Source organism: Leucoraja erinacea, chromosome 18, assembly GCF_028641065.1.
Source record: "Leucoraja erinacea ecotype New England chromosome 18, Leri_hhj_1, whole genome shotgun sequence".
Lineage (NCBI taxonomy): Eukaryota > Metazoa > Chordata > Chondrichthyes > Rajiformes > Rajidae > Leucoraja > Leucoraja erinaceus.
The window spans coordinates 28,748,987-28,761,300 of NC_073394.1; the positions used below are offsets into that span (position 1 = coordinate 28,748,987).

At 41.7% G+C, this 12,314-nt stretch overlaps 1 protein-coding gene across 2 annotated transcripts in view; it reads left to right on the plus strand.

Annotated features, from left to right (window-relative positions):
- LOC129705857 (plakophilin-3-like) overlaps positions 1–12,314 on the plus strand; it is a 54,048-nt gene that overhangs the window by 40,143 nt on the left and 1,591 nt on the right. For both annotated transcript variants that reach the window (XM_055649702.1, XM_055649701.1), the window contains exons 7-12: positions 340–457; positions 2,575–2,742; positions 3,183–3,362; positions 4,597–4,750; positions 6,387–6,579; positions 8,771–8,855. In XM_055649702.1, the coding sequence (XP_055505677.1) occupies positions 340–457; positions 2,575–2,742; positions 3,183–3,362; positions 4,597–4,750; positions 6,387–6,579; positions 8,771–8,855 (898 nt within the window). The remainder of the gene's footprint in view (positions 1–339; positions 458–2,574; positions 2,743–3,182; positions 3,363–4,596; positions 4,751–6,386; positions 6,580–8,770; positions 8,856–12,314) is intronic.

A 12,314-nucleotide genomic window follows, 5' to 3' on the forward strand; every position in this document is an offset into this window, starting at 1 on the left:
AATTTCTGCATTTTATTTAGAAATATTTGCAAAAAATTTCGACACGCCTATCTTTAAGTTGCAACTATTTATAAATGAAAATCAATGAAATGAGAGCTTGTGTTCAGGGGGTGAATTAGTAATGTGGATGGGTTAGCAGGGTTTCACTGCTATTGAGATATGCATAACCTAATCTTCCCAAATCAATTAATTGTGTTTTAAAATGCTTTTGCATTGTGGTGAGCATGTAAATTGTTGAATAATTCCAGATTCTGTAACTGGTGGTCCCTTTTTAATAATTAGTTTTTTCTCATTGTGTCCGTGCAAAGAATAAAACCATTTGTCTCATAATTTATACAGAAATCTAAGTTCTGGAAAAATGGAAACTCGTCTGAGAATGCGACAATGCAAAGGTTTAGTGGACTCGTTAGTCCATTACATCACGCACTGTGTTGATATTGGCAAAACTGCAGACAAGGTAGGAACTTTATCTTATGTTTGCATAGAGATTCTTTAGCTATGACGAGGTGCCATCTTCAAAGAAAATCTATTTCAAAGAGATCTATATCAAACAAGGACCCATTGTTGGGCCACCAAGAACAAAGAGAGACGAGCCGTGAGGGGGATGGGGGGGGGGGGGGGGTAAAGGGCGCAGAGACCCGACATGGGGGTGTGGTTGCTGAGAACAAGGAAGGACATGGGTGGGGGGGGGGGGGGGGGAGATGGAAGAGAGGCCATTGACATGCTATTGAATTCATTTTGATTGTTTGTCGCTGCCCCATATACATGGCGACTCTTTGCGTAATGTATGGTCGTTAGAGGTCTCCTATAGTCCTGAGAGGTCACCCACGACATGACGCCAGGGATCGCCTGGGTGGTCGTGAGAGGTCTCCAAAGAGTCATAGTGTCTTTCTGGTCGCCACTGAATTTTCAACATGTTGAAAATTTCGGCGACCTATCACGGGCGCCGGCAGTCGCCTGTAAAGGTCACGTAAGTGAGACAGGCCCTTAAGTTTGTGAAGTGGTGATTTTAGCGATGTTGCTGGCTTTGAAGTTTCTGACCACTGCCCTGCTCTTTTACACTACTTGCCTCTGTCCATACTCCAAACCACTAATCGACGCCCTTGGTGATGGTGAGCGTGACAAGTCATTAGTTGTGCCGCCAGCAACGGATCCTGGCAGGGCAGCACAAGGCACACTGCCGCTTAGAATATTGTGTGTTCGCTCCACTCCAGTGTTTCCTGCTGCTCACTAAATTTCAACCTTAGCATATAAATTGGCATCTGTTCCATTATGTTTGTCTTGTGTCGTGTGCTTTCATGAGGGCTGAAGTCAATTATAATTCTTAATGGCTCACTTTTCTTAACTGAGATTTTTCAAGCTGTTCAGCATGGAGTCCCTAATTACAGCCTCCAGTAGTTTTATGATAAGAGGTGTTAAAATTAATTGGCCTGCAATTCCCTGGTTTCCCCTTTTCATCTTTAAACTTCTCCCAAATCTTGTCTTTAAAACACTGGCATGATACTTGTGGCATCACTGGCTTTCATTGCCCATGAGAAGTTGGAGGTGAGCTAGATTCGTGCATTACAGCAGCTCTTTCTGGGAATGCATTTGTGCAATGCTGCATTGGATAGGGAACTCCAACATTTTGATCAACTGATAGTAAACATTCAGATAATAAATACTTCCAAGTATGTGTGGTGTGTGACTTGAAGTGAATGTGCAGATATTGGTATTTCATGAGTCTGCTGCTTTGACTGGGGCACTAAATCTTAAGCATTTAAGAGTTCTAGCCTGCATTTAGACCAGGAATCCAATGGGCCTGGCAGGAATTATATTTGTTCTCTTTTTGTGCTGTGAAAATATTTATTTGCCTTTAAAGGTTGCGAACATGTGTGAAACTTTAAGAAGGGTCAAATGCCTTCAACTTTGCATTTTGCGTACTGCATTCCTGCAGTCTGTCTGTTCATTATTTGGTCTGCATATGGGCTTTTGGATTTTCAGGTGGGCTTTTGGATTTTCCTCAGAGAAGCACTTAATTTCAGGTAGACAAAAGTTCTGGAGAAACTCAGCGGGTGCAGCAGTATCTATGGGGCGAAGGAAATGGGCAACGCTTCGGTCCGAAACCTTTCTTCAGACTTATGCACTTAATTTCATTCTAATATACCTTTTAATCATTTGAAACATTGGGAGCATAACCAGACAGTGATGATTTTTAGATAAGTTGTTATCATCTCCAAGATAGTATTTGCTTTGACTGGGCAGTGAATACCATTTCAGTGAAGACTCTGACACTGAGCAGGCATTTACTGCAGTGTGGGATGGGGGTGGGTAAAGTTGTTAGCAGCGCCACTAATCTAAACTGTTTCACTTCACTCCAGAAAGCGCTGATTGTGTTCTGATAGGTAATTAATAATATTGTGGAAGACCTTTCCCTTCATTTGTAAACAGAGATAATTCATTGAGGTGCTGAGAAAAAGCAGACATTTACGATCCAGATAGGCAGGTTCTACCCATTCTTTAAATGACATTTGTCAATGTAGTATTTTTTGAAGCTGCTTCATAGTAGACCATATTCTCTTTTTCTTTTTTCAGAGTTTGGAGAATTCGACCTGTGTTCTGCGTAACTTGTCCTATCGCCTTTATGAAGAAATACCATCGTTTTATCAGAACCGATTGGGCGGCCCTGGCAGGAATGACAGAAGCACAAAGAACGAAGATGTTGTGGGATGTTTCACTCCACAGAGTCGGAAAATCAAGGAGGTGAGAGAGACTTAGTTTTCTCCATCACCTAGAGGTCATGCAGCTGTCAACTTTTGCCAGCTGTCAAAATGTAAGGCAGAGATAGATAGATTCTTCATTAGTACGAGTGTCAAGGGTTATGGGGAGAAGACAGGAAAATGGGGTTAGGAGGGAGAGATAGATCAGCCATGATTGAATGGCGGAATAGACAATGGGCCGAATGGCCTAATTCTGCTCTAATCACATGAAAATTCGCTACTTTTCTATCAGAATGTACTTGTCTTCCATAGCATGTGGTGGGGGATGGTAGTTGGATACATTTTTATTTGTTCCCTTTGGAGTACAAGGTTAGCTTGCTAACTGTAATTAACAGCACGTAAAGGAACCTTTCATATCTGGCTAAGTATTAGATTAAATTAGAAATGAAACATGCACATTGATATGTAATTTGATTTACTCAGATCAATACAGATACAGCAGTATTTTCTGAAATATCGAAAGATCCAAAAGGAATTGAATGGCTATGGAGCCCTGCCACAGTGAAAATGTACGGCAGCGTCTTGGAAAATAGTGAGTCCAACATACAGACTACTGAAGCTGCCTTGGGAGCTCTACAGAATATTACAGCAGGGGATTTCCGGGTAAGGGAACATCATTGCAGCATTTTCCATGTATCTGTTGACTGCATTGAAGCATTATACATGTCCAAGTTAGACTGTCATGGTCCAAATATTCTTAAACAGACAGAAACGCAAATAAAATCAGTATAAGCAGTAAAATCTCTTTATTAGGCCAGGCGGTGTGATAAAAACGTTTTACCGTATGCTGATAACAGACTATACAGAGAAGTCCCACACTAAGAGACACTGATTTCAGTACATATAAATATACCCCACTACTCAACGATTCGGCAATACGTTATCTACAAAGCTTAGTATAGCCTCTTGCTTCTTAAGACTGACAGATCTTTAAGATTGACTGCATCAGAAGATTGACAGGTTCTTCTGACAGAGGAAGGGTTAGCCATATATGGTTATATGAGAAGGTTATATTGCTGCAGAACAAGCATTTTGGTTCTTTCTACTTACGACACGCATCATAATCTTATAGTCTGAATTCTCTCTCAATGTTTACATTATAGAGGAGACATTCATGAAGCTGTGCTTGTTATCTCGCTCATGTTATTGGAAAGGGAACATCAACAGTCTGCTAACTTTGTTAATGTACTGAAAGGTTAGTGTGTTTTCGCTGGCTTTGCAATTTAATAGAAGAAGGTTAAAGCTTGTCTTAGTTTCAGCGGAATCCATTTTGTGAGTTTAAATCATTATTAACTTCCACAAGACTAGTGCCCAGTTTATTTAGCAGGCAGTGATTTTTCTATCAGGTTGGCCACAGTCAGGTGAGAGGAGCATGTTGTGGGCCTCGGCTCCACTTCCTCCCCCCCTCCTCTATATTGTTATCCTCTAAGCTTGTCCATGAACTAGTCAGCAGTGAAAATGTGGATGTTTGGATGTTGCTGTTGGAGCGGTGGAGTGGGTGTTGCCTCTTGCCATGGGCAAAGTTTAAGCCCAATCATCTTAAGACGCCACAACTGTTCTTCAATCCTGTGAGAGTTTTTGCACGCTAAGTTACTGTTTATGTGGTGGTTCCGTCCACTGATTGCAGAATCCTGGCCATTGTGTCTTTCCTGGCACCATCTACATTTTGGGTGGGAAGGTTTGAGGAATAGGAAAACATTGTCCCTTCTCAGTCAGACAAAGGGCAGTCTACTTCTCCATCAAAGAAGTGCTCCTTACAATAAGCAATTATAATTTTGAAGGATCCTGGATTAAAGATGTGGTTTTGTGCCTAAGCTTTATATTTTTGAATCCCCAGTGGGCCTCTGTGATGAGTCGTTTGACAATGGAGCAGGGCAGAACATGGTACACACTTATCGACTATTTGAAGAGCAATGACGATAAAGTATTGAAAGCCTTAACTGGTCTACTTCGCAATATCACCTTACATGCAAAGAACAAGGAAGATGTCTGTGAGTAACTGCAGCTTAGATAGTCTTTTGTTTATTTGCATAAGTAATAGCGCTTGATACACAGTGGTTATATTCTTGAGGCAAAGCAAAAGCTGTTACCAATTCAAACATCCGAGCACTGAAGGAAATTAGCATTTCCTCCTGCAGGATTGAATGAGGTGGTGCTGGTTGGAGAGAAGGAATTAATGTCAGCATTACTATAAATTAAAAGACATATCTTTCCACTAGCAGTACAATCATATATTAGAAACATAGAAAATACGTCCTCTCCAAGATCTCTGCAAATTATTTCGTTTAAAAGGTTCCAAAGGTCTTTTATTGTCACATGTACCATAAAGGTACAGTGATATGCAAATTACCATACAGCCATACAAAAAAAAAGCAGCACGGCACATAACTACATAAAAGTTAACATAAACTTCCACCACAGTGGATTCCCCACATTCTTCACTGTGATGGAAGGCAAAAAAGTCCAATCTTCCTCTTTGTTCTCCCGTGGCGGGGCAATCTTTGCCCCCGCGTCGGGGCGGTCGAAGCCCCCTTGTCAGGGCGGTCGAAACTCCCGCCGCTTGGAGTTCCCAAAGGCGGTCTGCAAGCACCTACGGTTGGAACTCAGAGGTCGACCCCTGATGACCAGACTTTTTACTCCAGAGTTTTTAAGATATTTTCCTTAGCTGTGGTTTCTACCAACCATAATTGACTCAACCAGAGCTTTATTTTGAACACTTCTGCTTTCAATCATTCTATTCTGTAGCCACGCAAAATATAGGGTTTCCTTGTCTTAGCTTTCACCCAACTAACCTCCAAATAGCCTCCAAATATTTTAGATCATACTTGACTTCCAATTCCATTCCACCTCGGACACTTTTTCCTATCCACTCCTCCCCTGAGGTGACCTTTCCCACCTTGACTCGCTGGTCTACAATTTCATGTAGCCAGTCCCACACACCTTTTTGTTCTTCACAGATGTGGCCATACTTTTGTTTCGATTTAATGTTTCAGTATCAACTGTCTGCTTTCAAAGCAATTAGTTGGACATGATGGACATTCCTTCTGTGCTGCCCACCTTCTCCACGCTTGCTGAAAATAATTCAGTTGAATGGCAATCTAATTTAGTTGAATGAGTTTGTCTTTCGCAGATCATAGTGGCTTTAAAAAAAAAAAAATTGGTCCCCACATGTACAAATGAATGCTAATCATACCCCTAATTATAGTTATCCCTCGCTATAACGGACCACGGGGGAGGGTGTCTGCTATAACCGAGTAAGGGGGGGTATAAATTTTAACGCAAGGCCTGGAAGCTCCTGCCACGTGGTGGCAGCACGTCCGATAACTGACGGAAATGAGAGGATGGTGTAACGGTCTTATGGGAACGGTAGGTCTGCCATAACCAAAACATACAGAGGTCTGTTATTGTCAGGATTGACTGTATTGTTCCAAGATTATTTGTGAGATGTTAATTTGTCTAGTCTTCAGAAAATGGATCTGAAAAATAGAAACAGTTTCCTATTTTTTGGGGGGAGGGGGTTCCTTGCCTGATTCTATTAGTTCAACATCTTTCCTGGTGTACCCAAGCACATGTTTATTAATTTGAAAAACAACTTTAAAGAAAAATCATAAACTGTCTTTTCCACAGCAATCAAAATCATTGGACCTCTCTTGAATAAATTACCTGAGGAGTTCAATAACTCTTCACCGTCGAATGAGGTGGCTGCTAATATTTGCATGATACTCAACGGTCTAGTAATCGAAACCAGTGAAGCTCCCAAACAAATTGTAAACCATAATGGATTAAGAAGGATCATGAATATCAAAGAGAGAAGCAAAATGTAAGTGAATAAATGAGTCCCATTTGAAATGAAATATTATCTCCATTTATACCTTGGCAAGGCCAGCAGCATAATCAAGGATGAGTCGCATTGTGGCCACTGCCTCTTCTTCTCAGGTAAAAGGCATAGAAGTGTGCAAACACACGCTACCAGATTCAGGGACAGTTTCTTCCCAGCTGTTATCAGGCAACTGAATCATGCTGCCACAACCAGAGAGCAGTGCTGCACTACTATCTACCTCTCTGGTAACCCTCGACTATCCTTAATTGAACTTTGCTGGCTTTACCATGCACAGAATGTTATTACCTTATCATGTATCTATACCAGGCTCGATTGTAATCCTGTATTGTCTTTCTGCTGACTCGGTACACGTGACAATAAACAAAACTGAAATTGAAAAGCCAAGTAGAGGACAATGTTTTAAATTTCTCCCCCTCAGAATAAATTTAAATTAGAATATCAAGATTGATGGAAAATTAGTAGGTTGAAAAATAACCAAAACATGTTAATGTTTTTATATACTGATCTAAAGGAACACTTTGTCTCGCCTTTTAAGTTTTGGGTGTGGATTGTAAGTGATATTTGCATTGTGCCCAACTAAGATAGTGCAAGATGTATACATTTTATTCTCATCTGATGTAAAAGAGGATTGTCTGAATGTACCAATAACACAATCACATTGGGTAACTAAAATTGCCAAGTAGAATAATCAGTCTTGTCTTAGATCGAGCTCTTAAAGAGAGCGGAGTCGGGGGATATGGTTAGAAGGCAGGAACGGGGTACTAAATGTGGATGATCAGCCATGATCACAGTGAATGGTGGTGCTGGCCTCAAAGGGCCGATTGGCCTACTCCTGCGTCTATTGTTTATTATTGATATTTTTTATTTCAAAAGTTCAAAAAATATTGGAAATCCGATACAATCAGTACATTTTCTTTACATTTAGCCTCATCGACTGTTAGCAAAGCACCTATGCCCCTCCTGTGGTGTCCTTGAATAATACACGCAACAAGTGTTTGAGAGCCCCTCAGTGTGCGGTGGTGACAGGACCTTGAATTGCAATCCTTCATAATTCCCTTTGCATTGGGTTGTCAGGGCTTCGGTGCATCCCTCAGCATATCCCTCTGCATCCTGAAATGTGCCAGTTGGCAGGATTAATCTAAGGACATCTTATTGCATTGGAAGACCGATAGGTTTCGGGCAGGGCAAAGTTCATTTTCCAGCATGGTGGTGACTTCCGACAGCAGTTGATGTTTGTCTCTGTATGTATCCCTGGGAACAGCCCATAGATAAGGGATTCTTGTGTCCTATTCCAAACTTTCATTCAAATGGATAGTTGGCAAAGAAGTGGTTGATCACCTAATTTGCAACACAGCTCTCTCAGCGGCAGCATGTATTGGGAATGGGACCATGCAAGTGCCCCTCTCACTGCCAGGCAAAACAATTCTTGATGCTTGCTGATGAGTTCTAGCGGAGACGGTCTGCCTGGTGGCTTTGATGGCCAGCTTGGGAAACCATCCCACAGGATCTGTCATGCCATTAAGCTGGAAGGGTGCAGAGAGGATTTACAAGGATGTCACCAGGACTCGAGGGACTGAACTATAGGGAGAGGTTGGGCAGGCTAGGGCTGTTCCTTGGAGCACAGGAGACTGCGGACTGATCATATAAAGGTGTATAAAATCATGAGGGGAATAGATAGGTTGAATGCACAAAGTCTTTTATCCAAGATGGGGCAATCAGAAACCTGAGGGCATAGGTTTAAGGTGAGGGGCAACTTTTTCACCCAGAAGGTGATTGATATATAGAATGAGCTGCCACAGGAAGTAGTTGAGGCAGGTACTATAACAGCATTTAAAAGACACTTAGACAGGTACATAGATAGGAAAGGTTTAGTGGGGTATGAGCCAAACACGGACAAATTGGGACAAGCTTAGATGGGGGCATCTTGGCCTGCATGGGTGAATTGGGCTGAAGGGCCTGTTTCGGTGCTTTAAGACTATGTATGATATGTCCTTCTGCAAGTTGATCTCATGCTTTAGTATCTGCACAAACAATACAGGATCATTATTAATTTAATATAAGTATGTCATTATGAACTTTATCAAACAACTCATACTTATTGCAATGAAGAAGTGATGGGAATCAATAAATGTGGATTTTTAAAAGCTTATCTGATATTTTTTTTTCCCAGTGAATCTGAGAAAGCTGTAAATGCTGTCACCACCCTTTTGGGAAATATGTGGTATTACAAGTCCCTTCACCGTGAATACAGATCGGTAAGTAGCAAAGCAACTGCGCAAACCCAGACCAGTACTACTAGTTTGGTCACTGCACCCTTTTGATCAAACGGGATACTTGCATTAGCAATCGGTGATGTTAATGACAGCTCAGTTGCATTCCTACATCATGATGCTGCCTTTCCCTTCACCAATGACTCTTAAAGGGACATTGCCCAGTGCTATTCATCTGAAAGAAATTCAACTGAAACTCTTATGATCTTGTGCTTTCAATAAATCTGAAACTATTTGCAACTCTTAGAATTGCTTAGTTTAGTTTAGTTTGGAGATACAGGGCTGAAACAGGCCCTTCGACCTCCCCCAAGTCCACATCAACCAGCGATCCCCACACCTAACGCTACCCGACGCACAGGAACAGTTTTACATTTGTACCAAGCCAATTTAGCCTACTAACCTCTACGTCTTTGGAGTGTGGGAGGTAACTGAAGATCTCGGAGAAAACCTGAAGGTCACGGGTTTGCACGAGAACGTGCAAACTCTGTACTGACAGCACCTGTAGTCAGGATCTAAACTGGGTCCTGGGCACTGCACGGCAGCATCTCTACTGCTGCGCCACCGTGCCCCCATTCTACCACCAAATCTGCGCCTTATGCATCTTTTGACTTCTTTCATCTTGTTGTGGTGGTCATTGTGCTGTTCACCTCGGCCTTAATCTTTGGAATTGTCTTCCAGACATTGCTCCCTCACTCTTTTACAAAAGCCCCTTAAAGCCAAGCTTTAAACTGAACAGGTATCTTTTAATCTTTGTCGTATTGTGGTTCCATGAAATATTTTGAGGCAATGGAGGGGAGTCACCATGTTAAAAGCAAGATGTGAATTCAAGTTTGTAAATGGTTACAGCACAGGAGCAGGCTATTTGGCCCATAGTGTATATACCTGCTCTTTAAAGAGCAACATATTTCCACTCTTGGCCCCTTCTCTGCCAACATTTTTCCTTCACCGTTTATTTATCCATTTCCTCGTTGAAAGCCACAATTGGACATACCTCGACTGTGCCTCCAGGCTGTGCATTAAAGATTACAAACAGAAATAGCACAAAAAAAAAGTTCTATTCTCGAGATGTCTAAGAGCAGCACTGGTAAATAAGGTTGTGAAGTCGGCATACAGGATGTTACACGGGTTTATCTGCCCGTAAGGGTAAAAATAGGAAGGCAGGACAGATAATGCATGGCTCAGGAGTTGTTGCAAGGGGGCAGGGATTCAGGTTTTTAGACCATTGGGCTCTCTTCTGGGCCATAGATGACCATTACAAGATGCATCTGAACTGAAAGGGGACCTGTATCCTTGCAGGGAGGTTCACTAGTGCTACTTGGGAGGGTTTAAACTAGAGAGACAGAAGGGTGGGAACCAGAGTAGTAGGTCAGAAATTAGAAGAAGTGATGGAAAGGTAGAGGTTCGGACCAGTAAGTCTCAAAGGAAGGAGGGGTGGGAAGAGGTGAAGAAATATGGTGACGCTGATGGCTGAAGTTTTTATTTCCATGCGAGGAGTATTATGGGGAAAGCAGATGAACCTAGAGCCTGGAATGATGCTTGCCACCATTTTGGACATTGTGGCCATTGTGGAAACGTAGTTGTGAGAGGGGCTTGATTGGCATCTCGATGTTTCGGTGTTTCAATGTTTCAAATCGAGAGGAAGTCAAAAGAGGTGGAGAAGTTGCAACCAGGGAGTCTGCTGAGGTGGTATGGGTGGAGCTAAAAAATTAGATTTGGCACGCACTCTAATAGGATTGTACTGTGGACCCCCTCCAATAGCAAGAGGAGATAGAAGAACAAATATGTAGACAAATTACTGAAAGATTCCAAAGCAATGGCGTGGATCATTTTAACTTGCCCAATGTTGACTGGGGTTTGCTAAATACCAAAGGCTATGGACTGAATTTGTGAGGTGTATCGGAGAAGCTTTCATAAAAGAGTACGTGGATAGTACTACCCAAGAAGGGAATATATTGGTCTTTGTATTGGGAAATTAGCCTGAACTGGTGATCGATGTTTCAGAAGAGCATTTTGGAGATAGTGAATCCAACTCAAATGTAAGGGGAAATATATATAATTAATGGTCTGACGCCGAACAGCATTGATGTACATTAGGGTCTTGGGCTCCATAACTCCCTGAAAAAGGCAATACAAGTAGATAGAGTGGTAAAGAAGACATTTGGTATGCTTTCTTTCATACCATTGAAGTCAGGAAGTCACGATGCAGCTTTATAGGATGTTGGTTCGGCCACGTTGGGGAGTATTGGTTGGAAAGTCCCGTTCTGGTCACTCCATTACAAGAAGGATGTGGAAACTTTGGGAAGAGTGCAGAGGATGCCTGGACAATAGGTATTAGCTACAGGGAGAGGTTGGACACAATTGAACTATTTTCTCTGGAACACTGGAGTTGGCAGGGAAATCTGATAGAAGTGTGTACAATTCTGAAAGTCTGAAATAGGGGAGACGTGCAGAATCTTATTTCCAGGATGGAAAAATGAAATACTTGAGGTCATAAGTTTAAGGTGGGAGGGGCAAAGTTAAAAGGATATGTGTGGGGCAAGTATTTTTGTACATTCAGGATAGTGAGTGCCTGGTTTGTACTGCTGGGTGGTGGTTGAGGCAAGAATATAGTGGCATTTAAGTTGTCCAGGCAAATAGATATGAAGGGAATGGAGGGATTTGGGTCGTGTGCGGGTAGATAAGTGATGGTCTTGGCATCATGTTCAATACAGGCATTGTGGCTTGTTCTTGTCCTGTGCTGTTCTATGTTCTATAATCTGACGTAATCTATTTTTCACCCAGAGGATGGTTGCAATCTGGAGAGTATATTGGCTGAGGAAATGTGGAAGCATGTGCTCTCACAACATAAAAAAAAACATTTGGATAAGCATTTGCATTCGCAAAGCACGGAAGGCAATGGATCAAATTAGTTGAGATATTTACTTAATGGTTAGCATGAACCTAGTGGCTGCATGACTTGCAACTGTGCAGTATGGCTGACTACCTGTTTTTCATTTTCCTGATCTGGAATCTTGTTAGAGCTTGTCAAAAAAATGTCATTCAAGTAGAACAAAATAATGGATGTGCATAAAACATGCCTGAACAACTTAAGGACAACAGTTTGACAGAATAAGCATTAGTTCAGTTGAGCAAATCTTTTATGTCTTTGGCTTTTAACTGAACTAATGAGATCACACAGTAAGAGTTCACACAGCCTTTGGGAAACGCCCTGAAATACTGAAACGATTGAAACATCCATGATGTCTCTTATAGATAGGCATTAATTAAATACAAAGTGGTGAACAATGTGTCATGGTTAGACGCAGGATAAATCAAAATCTTGATGCAGGTTTTGATCAGGTGGTCTTGGCAAGATTAGAAAACCTTTGTTGATAAAAGATATTAAGGGCCTGATTGGAAACAGGGAGGCAAATGTCAGATATACAATACAGGTAGGTATCGATT